The sequence below is a fragment of the Nansenia antarctica genome (genome assembly GCF_963989245.1).
Source record: "Nansenia antarctica genome assembly, chromosome: 2".
NCBI classification, from domain to species: domain Eukaryota; kingdom Metazoa; phylum Chordata; class Actinopteri; order Argentiniformes; family Microstomatidae; genus Nansenia; species Nansenia antarctica.
In genome coordinates, this window is record NC_137675.1 from 3,270,047 (window position 1) to 3,290,325 (window position 20,279).

The 20,279-nt window shown below is 50.6% G+C and overlaps 1 protein-coding gene across 1 annotated transcript in view; it reads right to left on the minus strand.

Annotated features, from left to right (window-relative positions):
* The window catches only part of LOC308151713 (general transcription factor 3C polypeptide 1-like), a gene marked incomplete at both ends in the record, with an annotated part of 34,871 nt that overhangs the window by 2,944 nt on the left and 11,648 nt on the right, over positions 1-20,279 (minus strand). Inside the window, 11 exons of the mRNA XM_080524628.1 lie at positions 7,779-7,968; positions 8,722-8,764; positions 9,082-9,178; positions 9,449-9,670; positions 12,191-12,471; positions 13,065-13,330; positions 14,325-15,230; positions 15,676-15,848; positions 16,832-16,925; positions 19,120-19,289; positions 19,561-19,642. Coding sequence (XP_080380754.1) covers positions 7,779-7,968; positions 8,722-8,764; positions 9,082-9,178; positions 9,449-9,670; positions 12,191-12,471; positions 13,065-13,330; positions 14,325-15,230; positions 15,676-15,848; positions 16,832-16,925; positions 19,120-19,289; positions 19,561-19,642 — 2,524 coding nt within the window. The remainder of the gene's footprint in view (positions 1-7,778; positions 7,969-8,721; positions 8,765-9,081; positions 9,179-9,448; positions 9,671-12,190; positions 12,472-13,064; positions 13,331-14,324; positions 15,231-15,675; positions 15,849-16,831; positions 16,926-19,119; positions 19,290-19,560; positions 19,643-20,279) is intronic.

The following is a 20,279-nucleotide window of genomic DNA, read 5'->3' on the forward strand; positions in this document are numbered from 1 at the left end:
GGGGAGGGTCCAGTTGTTACGGGGAGGGTCTAGTTGTTAAGGGGAGGGTCCAGTTGTTACGGGGAGGGTCCAGTTGTTAAGGGGAGGGTCTAGTTGTTAAGGGGAGGGTCTAGTTGTTAAGGGGAGGGTCTAGTTGTTAAGGGGAGGGTCCAGTTGTTAAGGGGAGGGTCTAGTTGTTAAGGGGAGAGTCTAGTTGTTACAGGGAGGGTCCAGTTGTTAAGGGGAGGGTCCAGTTGTTAAGGGGAGGGTCCAGTTGTTACGGGGAGGGTCCAGTTGTTACGGGGAGGGTCTAATTGTTAAGGGGAGAGTCCAGTTGTTACAGGGAGGGTCTAATTGTTAAGGGGAGAGTCCAGTTGTTACAGGGAGGGTCTAGTTGTTAAGGGGAGGGTCTAGTTGTTAAGGGGAGGGTCTAGTTGTTAAGGGGAGGGTCCAGTTGTTAAGGGGAGGGTCTAGTTGTTAAGGGGAGGGTCTAGTTGTTAAGGGGAGGGTCCAGTTGTTAAGGGGAGGGTCCAGTTGTTAAGGGGAGGGTCCAGTTGTTACGGGGAGGGTCTAGTTGTTACGGGGAGGGTCTAGTTGTTACGGGGAGGGTCCAGTTGTTAAGGGGAGGGTCTAGTTGTTAAGGGGAGGGTCCAGTTGTTACGGGGAGGGTCCAGTTGTTAAGGGGAGGGTCTAGTTGTTAAGGGGAGGGTCCAGTTGTTACGGGGAGGGTCTAGTTGTTACAGGGAGGGTCTAGTTGTTAAGGGGAGGGTCTAGTTGTTAAGGGGAGGGTCTAGTTGTTAAGGGGAGGGTCTAGTTGTTACAGGGAGGGTCTAGTTGTTACGGGGAGGGTCTAGTTGTTACGGGGAGGGTCCAGTTGTTAAGGGGAGGGTCTAGTTGTTACGGGGAGGGTCTAGTTGTTAAGGGGAGGGTCTAGTTGTTAAGGGGAGGGTCCAGTTGTTACGGGGAGGGTCTAGTTGTTAAGGGGAGGGTCTAGTTGTTACGGGGAGGGTCTGGTTGTTAAGGGGAGGGTCTAGTTGTTAAGGGGAGGGTCCAGTTGTTAAGGGGAGGGTCTAGTTGTTAAGGGGAGAGTCCAGTTGTTAAGGGGAGGGTCTAGTTGTTAAGGGGAGGGTCTAGTTGTTAAGGGGAGGGTCCAGTTGTTAAGGGGAGGGTCTAGTTGTTAAGGGGAGGGTCTAGTTGTTAAGGGGAGGGTCCAGTTGTTACGGGGAGGGTCTAGTTGTTAAGGGGAGGGTCCAGTTGTTAAGGGGAGGGTCTAGTTGTTAAGGGGAGGGTCTAGTTGTTAAGGGGAGGGTCCAGTTGTTACAGGGAGGGTCCAGTTGTTAAGGGGAGGGTCCAGTTGTTAAGGGGAGGGTCCAGTTGTTACGGGGAGGGTCCAGTTGTTACGGGGAGGGTCTAATTGTTAAGGGGAGAGTCCAGTTGTTACAGGGAGGGTCTAATTGTTAAGGGGAGAGTCCAGTTGTTACAGGGAGGGTCTAGTTGTTAAGGGGAGGGTCTAGTTGTTAAGGGGAGGGTCTAGTTGTTAAGGGGAGGGTCCAGTTGTTAAGGGGAGGGTCTAGTTGTTAAGGGGAGGGTCTAGTTGTTAAGGGGAGGGTCTAGTTGTTAAGGGGAGGGTCCAGTTGTTAAGGGGAGGGTCTAGTTGTTAAGGGGAGGGTCTAGTTGTTAAGGGGAGGGTCCAGTTGTTAAGGGGAGGGTCTAGTTGTTAAGGGGAGGGTCCAGTTGTTACAGGGAGGGTCTAGTTGTTACGGGGAGGGTCTAGTTGTTACGGGGAGGGTCCAGTTGTTAAGGGGAGGGTCTAGTTGTTACGGGGAGGGTCCAGTTGTTACGGGGAGGGTCCAGTTGTTAAGGGGAGGGTCTAGTTGTTAAGGGGAGGGTCCAGTTGTTACGGGGAGGGTCTAGTTGTTACAGGGAGGGTCTAGTTGTTAAGGGGAGGGTCTAGTTGTTAAGGGGAGGGTCTAGTTGTTAAGGGGAGGGTCTAGTTGTTACAGGGAGGGTCTAGTTGTTACGGGGAGGGTCTAGTTGTTACGGGGAGAGTCCAGTTGTTACGGGGAGGGTCTAGTTGTTAAGGGGAGAGTCCAGTTGTTAAGGGGAGAGTCCAGTTGTTAAGGGGAGGGTCCAGTTGTTAAGGGGAGGGTCTAGTTGTTAAGGGGAGAGTCCAGTTGTTACGGGGAGGGTCTAGTTGTTAAGGGGAGGGTCTAGTTGTTACGGGGAGGGTCTAGTTGTTAAGGGGAGAGTCCAGTTGTTACGGGGAGGGTCTAGTTGTTACGGGGAGGGTCTAGTTGTTAAGGGGAGGGTCTAGTTGTTACGGGGAGGGTCTAGTTGTTACGGGGAGGGTCCAGTTGTTAAGGGGAGGGTCCAGTTGTTACGGGGAGGGTCCAGTTGTTACGGGGAGGGTCCAGTTGTTACGGGGAGGGTCCAGTTGTTACGGGGAGGGTCCAGTTGTTACGGGGAGGGTCCAGTTGTTACGGGGAGGGTCCAGTTGTTACGGGGAGGGTCCAGTTGTTACGGGGAGGGTCCAGTTGTTACGGGGAGGGTCCAGTTGTTACGGGGAGGGTCCAGTTGTTACGGGGAGGGTCCAGTTGTTACGGGGAGGGTCTAGTTGTTACGGGGAGGGTCTAGTTGTTAAGGGGAGGGTCCAGTTGTTACGGGGAGGGTCTAGTTGTTAAGGGGAGGGTCCAGTTGTTACGGGGAGGGTCCAGTTGTTAAGGGGAGGGTCTAGTTGTTAAGGGGAGGGTCCAGTTGTTAAGGGGAGGGTCTAGTTGTTAAGGGGAGGGTCCAGTTGTTAAGGGGAGGGTCCAGTTGTTAAGGGGAGGGTCTAGTTGTTAAGGGGAGGGTCCAGTTGTTACGGGGAGGGTCTAGTTGTTAAGGGGAGGGTCCAGTTGTTACGGGGAGGGTCCAGTTGTTAAGGGGAGGGTCTAGTTGTTACAGGGAGGGTCCAGTTGTTAAGGGGAGGGTCCAGTTGTTAAGGGGAGGGTCCAGTTGTTACGGGGAGGGTCCAGTTGTTACGGGGAGGGTCTAATTGTTAAGGGGAGAGTCCAGTTGTTACAGGGAGGGTCTAATTGTTAAGGGGAGAGTCCAGTTGTTACAGGGAGGGTCTAGTTGTTAAGGGGAGGGTCTAGTTGTTAAGGGGAGGGTCTAGTTGTTAAGGGGAGGGTCCAGTTGTTAAGGGGAGGGTCTAGTTGTTAAGGGGAGGGTCTAGTTGTTAAGGGGAGGGTCCAGTTGTTAAGGGGAGGGTCTAGTTGTTAAGGGGAGGGTCCAGTTGTTACAGGGAGGGTCTAGTTGTTACGGGGAGGGTCTAGTTGTTACGGGGAGGGTCCAGTTGTTAAGGGGAGGGTCTAGTTGTTAAGGGGAGGGTCCAGTTGTTACGGGGAGGGTCCAGTTGTTAAGGGGAGGGTCTAGTTGTTAAGGGGAGGGTCCAGTTGTTACGGGGAGGGTCTAGTTGTTACAGGGAGGGTCTAGTTGTTAAGGGGAGGGTCTAGTTGTTAAGGGGAGGGTCTAGTTGTTAAGGGGAGGGTCTAGTTGTTACAGGGAGGGTCTAGTTGTTACGGGGAGGGTCTAGTTGTTACAGGGAGGGTCCAGTTGTTAAGGGGAGGGTCTAGTTGTTACGGGGAGGGTCTAGTTGTTAAGGGGAGAGTCCAGTTGTTACAGGGAGGGTCCAGTTGTTACGGGGAGGGTCTAGTTGTTAAGGGGAGAGTCCAGTTGTTAAGGGGAGAGTCCAGTTGTTAAGGGGAGGGTCCAGTTGTTAAGGGGAGGGTCTAGTTGTTAAGGGGAGAGTCCAGTTGTTACGGGGAGGGTCTAGTTGTTAAGGGGAGGGTCTAGTTGTTACGGGGAGGGTCTAGTTGTTAAGGGGAGAGTCCAGTTGTTACGGGGAGGGTCTAGTTGTTACGGGGAGGGTCTAGTTGTTAAGGGGAGGGTCTAGTTGTTACGGGGAGGGTCCAGTTGTTACGGGGAGGGTCCAGTTGTTACGGGGAGGGTCCAGTTGTTAAGGGGAGGGTCCAGTTGTTACGGGGAGGGTCCAGTTGTTACGGGGAGGGTCCAGTTGTTACGGGGAGGGTCCAGTTGTTACGGGGAGGGTCCAGTTGTTACGGGGAGGGTCCAGTTGTTACGGGGAGGGTCCAGTTGTTACGGGGAGGGTCCAGTTGTTACGGGGAGGGTCCAGTTGTTACGGGGAGGGTCTAGTTGTTACGGGGAGGGTCTAGTTGTTAAGGGGAGGGTCCAGTTGTTACGGGGAGGGTCTAGTTGTTAAGGGGAGGGTCCAGTTGTTACGGGGAGGGTCCAGTTGTTAAGGGGAGGGTCTAGTTGTTAAGGGGAGGGTCTAGTTGTTAAGGGGAGGGTCTAGTTGTTAAGGGGAGGGTCCAGTTGTTAAGGGGAGGGTCTAGTTGTTAAGGGGAGAGTCCAGTTGTTACGGGGAGGGTCTAGTTGTTAAGGGGAGGGTCCAGTTGTTACGGGGAGGGTCCAGTTGTTAAGGGGAGGGTCTAGTTGTTAAGGGGAGGGTCTAGTTGTTAAGGGGAGGGTCTAGTTGTTAAGGGGAGGGTCCAGTTGTTAAGGGGAGGGTCTAGTTGTTAAGGGGAGAGTCCAGTTGTTAAGGGGAGGGTCCAGTTGTTACGGGGAGGGTCTAGTTGTTACAGGGAGGGTCTAGTTGTTACGGGGAGGGTCTAGTTGTTAAGGGGAGGGTCTAGTTGTTAAGGGGAGGGTCTAGTTGTTAAGGGGAGGGTCTAGTTGTTAAGGGGAGGGTCCAGTTGTTAAGGGGAGGGTCTAGTTGTTACGGGGAGGGTCTAGTTGTTAAGGGGAGGGTCCAGTTGTTAAGGGGAGGGTCCAGTTGTTACGGGGAGGGTCCAGTTGTTACAGGGAGGGTCCAGTTGTTACAGGGAGGGTCCAGTTGTTACGGGGAGGGTCTAGTTGTTACGGGGAGAGTCCAGTTGTTAAGGGGAGGGTCTAGTTGTTAAGGGGAGGGTCTAGTTGTTAAGGGGAGGGTCCAGTTGTTAAGGGGAGGGTCTAGTTGTTAAGGGGAGGGTCCAGTTGTTAAGGGGAGGGTCCAGTTGTTACGGGGAGGGTCCAGTTGTTAAGGGGAGGGTCCAGTTGTTAAGGGGAGGGTCTAGTTGTTACGGGGAGGGTCTAGTTGTTACGGGGAGGGTCTAGTTGTTAAGGGGAGGGTCCAGTTGTTAAGGGGAGGGTCTAGTTGTTAAGGGGAGGGTCTAGTTGTTACAGGGAGGGTCTAGTTGTTAAGGGGAGGGTCCAGTTGTTAAGGGGAGGGTCCAGTTGTTACGGGGAGGGTCCAGTTGTTAAGGGGAGGGTCCAGTTGTTACGGGGAGGGTCCAGTTGTTAAGGGGAGGGTCCAGTTGTTAAGGGGAGGGTCCAGTTGTTAAGGGGAGGGTCCAGTTGTTACGGGGAGGGTCCAGTTGTTACGGGGAGGGTCTAGTTGTTAAGGGGAGGGTCCAGTTGTTAAGGGGAGGGTCCAGTTGTTACAGGGAGGGTCTAGTTGTTAAGGGGAGGGTCCAGTTGTTACGGGGAGAGTCCAGTTGTTAAGGGGAGAGTCCAGTTGTTACGGGGAGGGTCCAGTTGTTAAGGGGAGGGTCTAGTGACAGTGTGATTGACAGGTGAGGTGTTTACCTGGACCAGGTCCAGTAGAGCTACAGGTTGTGGAGGGTCCAGTTGTTAAGGGGAGGGTCTAGTTGTTACAGGGAGGGTCTAGTTGTTACGGGGAGGGTCTAATTGTTAAGGGGAGGGTCTAGTTGTTAAGGGGAGGGTCTAGTTGTTACGGGGAGGGTCTAGTTGTTAAGGGGAGGGTCTAGTTGTTACGGGGAGGGTCTAGTTGTTACGGGGAGGGTCTAGTTGTTACGGGGAGGGTCCAGTTGTTAAGGGGAGGGTCTAGTTGTTACGGGGAGGGTCTAGTTGTTACGGGGAGGGTCTAGTTGTTAAGGGGAGAGTCTAGTTGTTACGGGGAGGGTCTAGTTGTTAAGGGGAGGGTCTAGTTGTTAAGGGGAGGGTCCAGTTGTTACAGGGAGGGTCTAGTTGTTACGGGGAGGGTCTAGTTGTTAAGGGGAGGGTCTAGTTGTTAAGGGGAGGGTCTAGTTGTTACAGGGAGGGTCTAGTTGTTACGGGGAGGGTCTAGTTGTTACAGGGAGGGTCTAGTTGTTACAGGGAGGGTCTAGTTGTTACGGGGAGGGTCTAGTTGTTAAGGGGAGGGTCTAGTTGTTAAGGGGAGGGTCTAGTTGTTAAGGGGAGGGTCCAGTTGTTACGGGGAGGGTCTAGTTGTTACAGGGAGGGTCTAGTTGTTAAGGGGAGGGTCTAGTTGTTAAGGGGAGGGTCTAGTTGTTATGGGGAGGGTCTAGTTGTTACAGGGGAGGGTCTAGTTGTTACGGGGAGGGTCCAGTTGTTAAGAGGAGGGTCTAGTTGTTACAGGGAGGGTCTAGTTGTTACGGGGAGGGTCTAGTTGTTAAGGGGAGGGTCCAGTTGTTAAGGGGAGGGTCCAGTTGTTAAGGGGAGGGTCCAGTTGTTAAGGGGAGGGTCCAGTTGTTAAGGGGAGGGTCCAGTTGTTACGGGGAGGGTCTAGTTGTTAAGGGGAGGGTCCAGTTGTTAAGGGGAGGGTCCAGTTGTTAAGGGGAGGGTCCAGTTGTTAAGGGGAGGGTCCAGTTGTTAAGGGGAGGGTCCAGTTGTTACAGGGAGTGTCCAGTTGTTACAGGGAGTGTCCAGTTGTTAAGGGGAGTGTCCAGTTGTTACGGGGAGGGTCCAGTTGTTACAGGGAGGGTCTAGTTGTTAAGGGGAGTGTCCAGTTGTTACGGGGAGGGTCCAGTTGTTAAGGGGAGGGTCCAGTTGTTAAGGGGAGTGTCCAGTTGTTAAGGGGAGGGTCCAGTTGTTACAGGGAGTGTCCAGTTGTTACAGGGAGTGTCCAGTTGTTAAGGGGAGTGTCCAGTTGTTAAGGGGAGGGTCCAGTTGTTACAGGGAGTGTCCAGTTGTTACAGGGAGTGTCCAGTTGTTAAGGGGAGTGTCCAGTTGTTACGGGGAGGGTCCAGTTGTTACAGGGAGGGTCTAGTTGTTACAGGGAGGGTCTAGTTGTTAAGGGGAGGGTCTAGTTGTTAAGGGGAGGGTCCAGTTGTTAAGGGGAGGGTCCAGTTGTTACGGGGAGGGTCTAGTTGTTAAGGGGAGGGTCCAGTTGTTAAGGGGAGGGTCTAGTTGTTACGGGGAGGGTCTAGTTGTTACGGGGAGGGTCTAGTTGTTACAGGGAGGGTCTAGTTGTTAAGGGGAGAGTCCAGTTGTTAAGGGGAGGGTCCAGTTGTTAAGGGGAGGGTCTAGTTGTTAAGGGGAGGGTCCAGTTGTTAAGGGGAGGGTCCAGTTGTTACAGGGAGGGTCCAGTTGTTAAGGGGAGGGTCCAGTTGTTAAGGGGAGAGTCCAGTTGTTACAGGGAGGGTCTAGTTGTTAAGGGGAGAGTCCAGTTGTTACAGGGAGGGTCTAGTTGTTAAGGGGAGAGTCCAGTTGTTAAGGGGAGGGTCCAGTTGTTAAGGGGAGAGTCCAGTTGTTACAGGGAGGGTCTAGTTGTTAAGGGGAGGGTCCAGTTGTTACGGGGAGGGTCCAGTTGTTAAGGGGAGAGTCCAGTTGTTAAGGGGAGGGTCCAGTTGTTACGGGGAGGGTCCAGTTGTTACAGGGAGAGTCTAGTTGTTACGGGGAGGGTCTAATTGTTACAGGGAGGGTCTAGTTGTTACGGGGAGGGTCCAGTTGTTACGGGGAGGGTCTAGTTGTTAAGGGAAGGGTCTAGTGACAGTGTGATTGACAGGTGAGGTGTTTACCTGGACCAAGTCCAGCACGGCCACGGGCTGCAGGACGTCGCGGTAGTGCTCCACCAGTGCATGCTGGGTAAGGCCGGGCCGGGCCATGACGTGGTACAGCACGGCTTCCATCATCCCCTTACACACGGGCCGGTTCAGACTGCCGTCCACGATACGCCACGGACGACTGATGAAGCACACGTCACTGTCACTGAGAGAGGAGGAGGATGGAGGGGGGAGGGGAGGAGGAGGGGAGGGAGGGGGAGGGAGAGAGACAGAGAGAGAGACACAGAGAGAGAGAGACAGAGAGAGAGAGAGACAGAGAGAGAGAGAGACAGAGAGAGAGAGGCAGAGAGAGACACAGAGAGAGAGAGAGGCAGAGAGAGAGGCAGAGAGAGAGAGAGGCAGAGAGAGAGAGAGAGAGAGGCAGAGAGAGACACAGAGAGAGAGAGACAGAGAGAGAGAGAGAGAGAGAGAGACAGAGAGAGAGAGAGAGAGAGAGAGAGAGGCAGAGAGAGACACAGAGAGAGAGAGAGGCAGAGAGAGAGAGACACAGAGAGACACAGAGAGAGAGAGACAGAGAGAGACACAGAGAGAGAGAGAGAGAGAGAGACACAGAGAGACACAGAGAGAGAGAGGCGAGTCAGTCTGCTGGTCAGAGGAAATCAACCAATCACAGTCATGTAATTCCGAACAGACATGAAAGTCTGAATCGGGACCCGGAGCAAGTGGATGAGATTGCAACATTGTTGCATAAATTATTTCTCTGATTTGCGTTCTCACAGCCCTTCATGTAAACGAAGTAACATACGCAATGAGTGCAGAGTGAGCACGCGCGTTGCCTTGTGTCTGACTAGAATCTACAGGAGGTTTACCAGGTTCTACAGTACAGGTGATGTTCACCTGCTCCAGGTATTTACAGGTAATTATATATATATATACATACAGGTACAGATATACTCACATATTACTCTTCTCTCCTGCTGCTGATGGCTCTGCCTCTCCCTCTGGAACACACACACACACACCTGTCAGACAGACGGACACGCAGGCAGACAGACAGACAGGCAGACAGAGAAAGAGACAGACAGAGAGAGAGACAGACAGACAGGCAGACAGAGAGACAGACAGACAAAGACAGAGAGACAGACAGACACAGACAGACAGACAGACACAGACAGAGAGACAGAGACAGACAAACACAGACAGTCTCACACACACACACACAGACACTCACACTCACACTCACACTCACACTCACACTCACACTCACACTCTCTCTCACACACACACACACACACACACACACACACACGTCCCTCACCTGCTGTCTGTCCTCCTGACCCTCCTGTCGTCTCATTGGTCAGGCTGAGGGGCGGGACTGTGGCTGACGATGACGACGACAAAGGTCTCTCCTCACCCCTCTCTCCCTCCTTTTCTCCCCCCTCCTCTCCCCTCTCTCCCTCCTTCTCTCCCCCCTCCTCTCTTCTCTCCACCTCCTCTCCCCTCTCTCCCTCCTTCTCTCCCCCCTCTTCTCTTCTCTCCACCTCCTCTCTCCTCTCTCCCTCCTTCCCTCCCTCCCGTTCCTCGGACTCCATCCGTCTCTTCTCCCCCTCCTCTTCCTCCTCCTCCTCCTCTTCCATCCTCTCTCCTTCCTCCCCCTCTCCCACCTCCCCCTCTCCCTCCCTGGCTCTCTTAGCGGGGGGCGGTCCTCCCTGGTCCTGGTCCTCTCCGGGGGGGGGGTCTTCGAGGCCCCTGCGGAGGCCAGGCTCCCTGTTCCCTTGGTGGGGCAGGTGGCCCCCGGAGCGCAGCCTCTTTGTGGAGGTCAGGAGCCAGGGCCCCGCCTGCTCCCGGGCCACCAGACGCACAGAGCCCCCGCCCAGCTCCAGCACCGCCCCCTCCTCCACCAGGTCCTGGGGGGGCAGAATCAGGGGTACCAGGGTCAGTACCGTAATACTCCTAATAGGTCAGTACCGTAATACTCCTAATAGGTCAGTACCGTAATACTCCTAATAGATCAGTACCGTAATACTCCTAATAGACACCACGACCGTAATACTCCTAATAGACACTGTGATCAGAACCGTAATACTCCTAATAGACACCATGATACAGTTATTATCATGGTGTCTATTAGGAGTATTACGGTTATAAATACTCAGAATAGACACCATGATCATCACCGTAATACTCCTAATAGACACCACGATCAGCACCGTAATACTCCTAATAGACACTGTGACCTTAACCGTAATACTCCTAATAGACACTGTGACCTTAACCGTAATACTCCTAATAGACACCACAACCGTAATACTCTTAATAGTATAGTAGACACACTAGTGGTTATGGATAGGCATGGGGCAGAATAATAGATTATTTGGATAATCATTCCCAAGGGTTAGGGTTAGGGTTAAGTACATTTTTAACATTAGCACCGTTAACACTTTTTCCTATTCCAAATAAATTAAATTTATTGCAAATTAACGGACAGAACTAATGTCGGTTCTGTAGCACTATTAGTTTAAAATATATATATATATATTTATTCCTCTATTTAAAAGGGAGGATGGACAGTCATTGACTCTCCCTGAGTTAGCTGAGTTAGCTGGGTAGCTACATGACATCAGCATCCCTGGGCAGGTAATCCACAGGGGAGATACGGCCTCAGATGTTCTAAACTATTAGGACGGTACGGACAGATGTTCATACTAGGAGGGTACGGACAGATGTTCATACTAGGAGGGTATGGACAGATGTTCAGACCTAATGTCGGTTCTGTAGCACATAATATTCATATAGGTCAGTAATTATTATTACTATTGATTGTGGAACGAGAGTCTGACGTCATTCAACTTGTGTTTACAGTTGGGCTACCTGTGTGTGTGTGTGTGTGTGTGTGTGTGTGTGTGTGTGAGTGTGTGTGTGTGTGTGTGTACCTGTATGTAGTCCTGCAGACCCCTGGTGCGTCCCTCCCCAGGTGTGTGTGTGTGTGTGTGTGTGTGTGTGTGTGTGTGTGTGTGTGTGTGAGTGTGTGTGTGTGTGTGTGTACCTGTATGTAGTCCTGCAGACCCCTGGTGCGTCCCTCCCCAGGTGTGTGTGTGTGTGTGTGTGTGTGTGTGTGTGTGAGTGTGTGTGTGTGTGTGTGTGTACCTGTATGTAGTCCTGCAGACCCCTGGTGCGTCCCTCCCCAGGTGTGTGTGTGTGTGTGTGTGTGTGTGTGTGTGTGTGTGTGTGTGTACCTGTATGTAGTCCTGCAGACCCCTGGTGCGTCCCTCCCCAGGTGTGAGTGTGTGTGTGTGTGTGTGTGTGTGTGTGTGTGTGTGTGTGTGTGTGTGTGTACTAGGGGTGGGCATCGATGATCGATTAATTGATCGATAAGGTCTTGGTCGATCACTTTTTTTTTTTTTTTTTCCGGGAAAAAAAAATAGGGCAGAAATAACAAGCATGTTTTCCTTGGGGAAAAAACTTTATTTGTGTTGCTATTGCACACATTCATTCATTCACATCCAAACTAGACACTACAGTCAGATAACAAGCCACAAGGCAGTGAGTAGCCTAAATTGTTTAACTTAAAAACACATTTTACGTTATAAATAAAAATATAGAAAATAAGTAACTCACCATAGGAGCAGTAAAAAAACAGTTACTCACAAATAGGAGGATGACTGAAAACGTTAGTGTCCTTAAGAGCGTCCAGCTTAACTTAAATGTAAACTCCAGCGAGAGACTGTAGGCGGCAGGCCTACTGGTTCTTGTTCAGAAAGATGATCATGTTAACATGTTCAGGGGTGAGAGACGAACGCAATCTGGTGACACGTGGACAAACTAATTTCCATTATTATTATTCAAAAAAAAAGAAAAAAAAAAAAAAGAAAAGTGATCGACCAAGACCTTATCGATCAATTAATCGATCATCGATGCCCACCCCTGGTGTGTACCTGTATGTAGTCCTGCAGACCCCTGGGGTGTCCCTCCCCAGGTGTGTGTGTGTGTGTGTGTGAGTGTGTGTGTACCTGTGTGTGTGTACCTGTGTGTGTACCTGTGTGTGTGTACCTGTGTGTGTGTACCTGTGTGTGTACCTGTATGTAGTCCTGCAGGCCTCTGGTGCGTCCCTCCCCAGGTGTGTGTGTGTGTGTGTGTGTGTGTGTGTGTGTACCTGTGTGTGTGTGTGTGTGTGTGTGTGTGTGTGTGTGTGTGTGTGTACCTGTATGTAGTCCTGCAGACCCCTGGTGCGTCCCTCCCCAGGTGTGTGTGTGTGTGTGTGTACCTGTGTGTGTGTGTGTGTGTGTGTGTGTGTGTACCTGTGTGTGTGTGTGTGTGTGTGTGTGTGTGTACCTGTATGTAGTCCTGCAGGCCTCTGGTGCGTCCCTCCCCAGGTGTGTGTGTGTGTGTGTGTGTGTGTGTGTGTACCTGTAGGTGTGTGTGTGTACCTGTATGTAGTCCTGCAGGCCTCTGGTGCGTCCCTCCCCAGGTGTGTCCAGGTGTGTGTGTTCTCTCATCAGGTCCAGGCGGTCCAGGCCGAAGGCACCGCTGCTCTCTATCGCCCCCTGCAGGCAGAGGCTGGCGCTGAGGTCCTGGGGGGTGTAGCCTCGCCGGGCGACCAGGCGCTGGCGGCAGGCCTGGGGGGGGGGGCAGGGCCGCACGGTCCCGGTCAGGAGGGAGGGCAGGAGGAAGGGGCCGTGCCGGGAGAGGTCGAGCGGGGGGAGGGAGTCTGAGAGGGGGAGGGGGGAGAGAGAGATTAACACAAAGTTAGTTAATTTTACGTTTGAAGAAGATCATGATGTTTGTGGATTTGTAAGTAAGATAGATTGTCTGTCTGCCTGCCTAAAATAAATTGAAATGGACTGACATAGCACCTTATTCCAAAGCTCTTTACAACGGCCCATTCACACACATTCACACACCAACGGCGGCAAGCTACCATGCAAGGTGCCGGCCCGCTCATTGGGAGCAATTTGGGGTTCAGTGTCTTGCCCAAGGACACCTCGACATGTGGCCAGCCGGGGTTCGAACCATCGATCTGCGATCATTAGGGTCTACCTCCTGACCCACAGCCGCCCCTGTCTTTCTCCCTCCCACCCTCCAACCCTCCCACCCTCCCTCCCTCCCTGTCTGTCTGTCTGTCTGTCTGTCTGTCTGTCTGTCTCCCGGCTTGGAACAAACTCACAAACTCCCCTCCCCCCCTCCCTCCCTCCCTCCCTCCCTCCCTCTCCTCCCTCCCCCTCTCCTCACCGTCGTCCTCGGTGTTGAACAGCGTGTGTCTGCCTCCCTCCCTCCCTCCCTCTCCTCCCCCCCTCCCCTCACCGTCGTCCTCGGTGTTGAACAGCGTGTGCGCGGGCGTGCGTCTCAACTGCAGGCGCATGATGCAGCTCTCCACCACGATGCTGTCGTTGGTGTTCAGGTTGCGGATGTTGACGATCCCCGGGGCGCAGTAGCCGCGCATCATCAGGTAGTTGGTGTGGGACGCCTGGTGGGCCTTCACCTCCATCCTCTTCCTGCCCTCCACGTCCTCCTCCCCGCCCCCGCCTCCCCCCTCCTCCTCACCCTCGTCATCCTCCAGGGCCGAGATCCTGAGGGGGAGAGGAGGGAGGAGGGGGAGGGAGGGAAGGGGGGGGGACAGTGTGATTATGTGAGCAGGTCTATCCCTTCTGAGACCTCTCTTACTAATAATAAAAAATAATAATAACACAAAAATAATAATAATAATAATAATAATAATATTTTTAATTATGTGTGTTTTTAAATTGAAATAGTTGTTTTTAAATTGTTTAAACTTGTTGTTTTTACCTATTGTATTTGTGCTGCGAAATTGTGTGTTTTTAATTTGAAATAGTTGTTTTAAATTGTTTTAAACTGTTGCTTACTTATTGTAAAGCACTTTGATGTAAAGTGCTATACAAATAAAGTTTATTATTATTATTATCTTAATTCTTCCTTCTTCTAGCATTGTGACTGCCCGTGGTCCGAGCAGAGGTTACTGTTCCCTGCTATGATGACTGATGGACAGAGCATAGGTTACTTTTCCCTGCTATGATGACTGATGGACAGATGGACAGTCCTGATGACTGATGGACAGATGATTCACTTACTTAGACAGATGGGTTTGTTCTAAGTCGCTTTGGATAAAGGCGTCTGCTAAACGCCAAAACATTTCAATGTAAATGTGCCTGTATGAATATGCCCGTACGTGATACTCAAGAGTGTAGATGTTTGAGTCTTATACAGTCAGGCTTCATTTTGCATCTGCCTGTCTGTCTTGTCTGACTGTCTGTCTGTACACTTGTAACAAAATAAAGGTTAAATGAAACAAAAAATAGCCTAGCCTAGCCATCACTAGCCTAACCAAGCCATGATTAGCCTAGCCTAGCCTAGTCCTTACTAGCCTAACCAAGCTATGATTAGCCTAGCCTAGCCTAGCTATTACTAGCCTAACCAAGCTATGATTAGCCTAGCCTAACCAAGCCGTGATTAGCCTAGCCTAGCTATTACCAGTCTAACCAAACCACGATTAGCCTAGCCTAGCCTAGCCATTAGCTAGCATAACAAAACAGCTCTCTCTCTCACCCCTTGACGGCCTCGTTGTCCACCATGGTGCTGTCCACCACCACGATGTGTTTGGGTATGGACACGTGCACGGCCAGCAGGCCCAGGGTCATCAGGCTGAGGCAGCCCAGCACGGCCCCCCCCGGGGCGTCCAGGGAGTAGTGCAGCATGTCCTCCACGTCCAGGGGCTCCAGGACGTCCAGGGGGGAAGGGCTGTGGGCTCGGCCCGCCTCGGGGGGCTCCGGCTGGGGGAGGGAGGCGTCCACGGGGCCCCCGGAGGTCGACTGTCCTGGCGGTGGTTGTTGTGGTGGTGGTGGTTGTTGTTGTTGTTGTTGTTGTTGGGTTTCTGCTTGGTTCTGGTCGGGCTCGGTGGTCTTGGTCTTGTCCGACTCCTCCGTCTCCATCCTTTCATCCTCCTTCTCCTGTTCTTTCTCTCCTCCATCCTCTTTCTCTCCCTCCTCTTTCTCTCCTCCCTCCTCTTTCTCTCCTCCATCCTCTTTCTCTCCTCCCTCCTCTTTCTCTCCTCCCTCCTCTTTCTCTCCGTTCTTCTCCACCTCTTTCGCGTTCTCTCCCTTTTCACTCTCCGTCGGCTCGTCCGCCTTCTCTGTTTCTACGCTGTCTTTCTTCCCCTCCTCCGTCCTCTCCTCTCCTATCTTGTACTCTCCTTTCTTCTCCTCCTCCCCTTTCTTCTCCTCCACTTTCTTCTCCTCCTCTCCTTTCTTCTCCCCTTTCTTCTCCTCCGCTTTCTTCTTCTCCTCTCCTTTCTTCTCCTCCGCTTTCTTCTCCTCCTCCCCAGTCAAGTTTCTGTTCTCCTTCTCGTGGTAGAAGGCAGTGAGCGGTCTGTCTCCCCGGTCGCTGTCTCCCAGGGGCGTCAGGAAGTCGTACACCTCCTTGCAGAGGCTCGCAGGGAAACGCCACCCGAAGCACCTGTGGAGGGGAACGAAGCGGTCAAACATAGTCGAAACACGGTCGAAATGTGGTCAAAACAGCGTCAAAACACGGTCGAAACTGTCGAAACACCGTAGTAACAAATCAAAGATGATAGCATGAAACTTCTATGATACTACTGATGACATATCAGGGTCTTGAAGGGTTGTCCCATTTCATAGGGGAAGATTTCCAACCAAATAACTCTGTTCCGGGATGGTAGGGCTGGTACTAACCTGTAGTAGCTCTGAGACAGCTGGTAGCTCATGGGTAGGACAGGGTAGGGCTGGTAGGACAGGGTAGGAGAGGGCAGGGCTGGTACTAACCTGCAGTAGCTCTGAGACAGCTGGTAGCTCATGGGTAGGACAGGGTAGGGCTGGTAGGACAGGGTAGGAGAGGGCAGGGCTGGTACTAATCTGTAGCTCATGGGGAGGATGGTACTGACCTGTAGTAGCTCTGGGACAGCTGGTAGCTCATGGGCAGGATGGGCAGGGCCCGGCTCCTCTTGGGGGCCACCAACTTGCTGGCCCGGCGGCGGTTCACCAGGCCCTTCCTCCGACACTTCAGGAACACCTGGTACAGAACCTCCTGACGGTACTTACTGTAGGTGTGGAAGGTCTGGAGGGGGAGGGAAAGGGGGACGAGGAGGGGGGGAGAGGGAGAGAGGGAGAGAGGGAGAGAGGGAAAGATGCATCTCATTGTGTGTAGGTTACAGGGAATGTGTATGTACAACATAACAGCCATGTCATAATTTAACACCATCGACTACAAGACTCTGGACAAAATCATGTCATGTCATGTCTTAAACCATCCACAATGGTTTATCCTCCATATTTATTTATTTTTAGCTGTGTGGCAGGTGAACTAATACATATAATCAACACCTCCCTTTCATCAGGCGTTTTCCCTGAAAACTCGAAAACTGCAGTTATCAAGCCTTTACTAAAAAAGAACGGCCAAGACCCATTTGTACTGAATAACTACAGACCCATATCAAACCTTTCCAGTATAGGAAGAATAATTGAACACGAACAACTTATCAATTATTTGACCCTGAATGATCTCTTCGATGGCTTTCAATCGGGCTTTCTCCCCCTACATAGCACTGAAACGGCTCTTATTAAGGTCCTTAATTACATTATTAAGGACTCCAGAAAAATCTCCCTCTAAGAGATAGACTAAAAACCTGGGTAGGACTTTCAGGAACTGCCTTAAACCGGTTTAAATCCTACCTACAGGACAGAAGCTACTCTGTCTCCATTGGCAACTTTGTGTCCGACCAAATTAAAATGACATGTGGGGTTCCACAAGGATCAATCCTTGGCCCCCTTCTATTCAATCTCTACATGCTTCCATTGGGAAACTTAGCTATTTATCTTATTTTACTTTATTTATATTTATTTTACTTCTTATATATATATTTGTAATTACTATAATTCTTACTATGCTCCTCTTGCTGTATTTTTTAATAATGTATGTAAAGCACTTGTATGAAATGTGCTATACAAATAAACTTGCCTTGGTAGGAGGTGCGGTAGAGTGTGTGTGTGTGTGTGTGTGTGTGTGTGTGTGTGTGTGTGTGTGTGTGTGTGTGTGTGTACCTGGAAGGACCTGCAGCTCTTCATCTGAATGTTGGACATGGCCAAGGTGCTCTGGATCAGGTTCTCCAGGACCAGGTGGTGGATGTCCTCCGTTCTGCAACACACACACACGCGCACACACACACACACACACACGCAAACACACACACACACACACACACACAACACACACACACACACACACAACACACACACACACTTCTTGGGTTCCTGTGTCTTACCTATAAACAGGTTTGTATGTCTGTATGGAGGTGTGTCCTACCTGTACAGTATGTATGTACGTATGTATGTATGGAGGTGTGTATGGAGGTGTGTGTGGAGGTGTGTGTGGAGGGGTGTATGGAGGTGTGTGTGGAGGTGTGTGTGGAGCAGGGTTTCCGTCAGAAAAAATTGCCGCCGGACATCGTGTCCGGGAAGATTTCGATTTACCGGACAAACGTGATATATTCCGGTCATCATATTAAAATCTAAAAAAAAAAAAAAAAAAAAAAAAAAAAAAAACTAATATAGCTGTTTGTCGCGGTGATTACTGTTGTGTAGCGGCCTATATGTGCCATTTAATGTCTATTTCTCATCCGATACGATTAGATGCGAGCTATATAATATATAATAATATAACATGATTCGCATGCGCGCTATGCCATTATGTCCAGCGCTGAACGGGCGCCTCACTGGGAACTGAACAGACAGCATCGATCAATGAACAGACTCCACATTACGTTAACTGAAGTTTGTTAAATTGTTTGGGATTAATGTGAGTTTTCTATTTTCTCTTTCCAGTTTTACCCTTTTTTTTATCAATAAAACAACGTCATTTCTATAACCAGGTCTCGCTGGTTGGGAAGGCATTTCGTTTAGCTGCCTGTCAAATCATACTTAATCGGACTCGGGAGTATGTCAATGAGGAGAACATAACTGTTTATTGAGAAACAATAGGCAGGCTGGGATACGTATATAAAGAAATACCACAATGTCTAGATGTATAACATTTTATTGAACAGTGCAAGCATGTAGGCTTCTGGCGTGACATCGTACCCCTAACGTTCTTAGGGCTTGTTTGAAAAGCTTAGACTGAAAGTTAGTGCCAGATTGTATAACAAGAGGAAGACCGAATGTGGAAAAAAACGTTGTTAAAGCTTTCACCACTGAGCTGGCTGATATGTTACGCAACGGAACAGCTTCGGGAAAACGAGTAGCAGCGCACATAATAGTAAGCAAATACTGACTTCCACTTTTAGTCCTAGGCAAAGGTCCAACACAATCAATTATTACACGTTCAAATGGCTCCCCTATAGCAGGAATGGGATGCAATGGTGCGGGTGGAATGGATTGATTAGGCTTACCCGCCATCTGACAAGTATGGCAACAGCGGCAGTGCTTGGCAACATCCGCCTTCAGTCCGGGCCAAAATAAATGTTTCAATATCAGCTGATAAGTTTTAGTTATACCTAAATGTCCTGACCACTGGCTCTCATGTGCTACAGATAACACCTGTTGTCTATAACCCACAGGCACAACCACTTGTTTTACAGTATTCCACTCACAACCATTTGCATTAGGAGGAGACCATTTACGCATTAATATCCCATCGTTAAGGAAATAAACTACGTTGCCCCCTATTTCAGATTCCTCACTAGCTGCATGTAAAAAACATTTGTTTAATGACTGATCAGCTACTTGAGCGACACGCAATCGCTCGCCGGTTACAGGCAGAGATAGGCTGTCAGCGGATGGTATGGTAGGACTCGGGGAGGATGGTAACTCTACCACTTTCTCCCTGGGAGAAGCTGAAACAATCGGGTTCTCATCCCTTTCAGAAAAGGCTTGCATAATCACACTATCACAGAGAGAAACATCGCTATCCTCCTCTCTGCCTCGACTCGATTGTGCACGAGTTATAGCGCACACCGGAAACAACCGCTGTTTCGCATAGGCAGCCTACACATTAGGAGTCATCATCATGCCGGTGTCAAATCATATCATAATAAAATAAATACATAGCCTATATATTCGTCTTTTTTTAAATAGAAGGAATCAGAATGTGAACTTTAGCGAATTGTATTCAAATTGTGCTTAGAGGGAATTATTTTCACCGGACATTTATGTCCGACGAGTTTTCAATTTGTCGGACTTCATCAACTTTTACCGGACAAAGTCCGGGAATTACCGGTTAACGGAAACCCTGGTGTGGAGGTGTGTATGGAGGTGTGTGTGGAGGTGTGTGTGGAGGTGTGTGTGGAGGTGTGTGTGGAGGTGTGTGTGGAGGTGTGTGTGGAGGGGTGTCCTACCTGCACAGAACGTCTTTGCGGTTCTTGTCAATGCAGTCCTCTATGACGTACACCTTGAACTGGGAGAACAGTTTGGTCTTGGTGTCGGGGATCGTGACGGAGGACTGGGAGGTGGAGCCAAACTTCAGTCTGAGGAGCGTCACGAAGTCCCCCAACACACCCGCACACTCCTGGGACACACACACACACACACACACACACACACGTATACACACACACACACACACACACGTATACACACACACAGACACAGACACACACACACACACACACGTATACACACACACACATACACACACACACGTATACACACAGACACAGACACACACACAGACACACACACACTCATTGCAATTCCACTTCTAAACACATAAATTCTTTGTTTGAAATGATAGCAGTGTGTGTGTGTGTGTGTGTGTGTGAGTGTGTGTGTGAGTGTACCTCGGCGTTGTCATTGTTGGGCTTCCTCCCCTGCATGTCCTCCATGAGGGGCTTGTCCTGATACACCTCCGCCAGGGAGATCCTACACACACACACACACACACACACACACACACACACACACACACACACACACACTGGTTGCTGTACAGTCACAAACATATCTGTATGTCTCCCAATGAACTGACTGCACTGTTAGTGTTTATGTCCTTAATGCACTTTGTATTTATGTGGACATAAATAAAGCATTTAATGTGTGTGTGTGTGTGTGTGTGTGTCTGCCTGTCTGCCTGTCTGTGTGTGTCTACATGTCTGTGTGTGTGTGTCCTACTTGAAGTTGAGCTGTGTCTGGGGGTTCCTGTGTGTGTGTGTGTGTGTGTGTGTGTGTGTGTCCAGTACCGTATTTTCGCACTATAAGGCGCACCGGATTATAAGGCGCACCTTCAATGAATGGCCTATTTTAGAACTGTTTTCATATACAGGGCGCACCGGATTATAAGGCGCACCGGATTATAAGGCGCATAGAATAGATACTGCAGTCAAACGTTTGACTGGGGTTGCGTTACGCCCAAGCTCCACCTACTGCGTTGCGTCACCTCTCCATCGGTGTTGTGTCAACTTCCCGTTGTCCAAGCTCCACCTGAGCGTTGTCACCGTCAACGTTCTACCTGCTCCACTGTCAAAAATATATATTTTTCCACCTCAAGTATCAGCCGTTC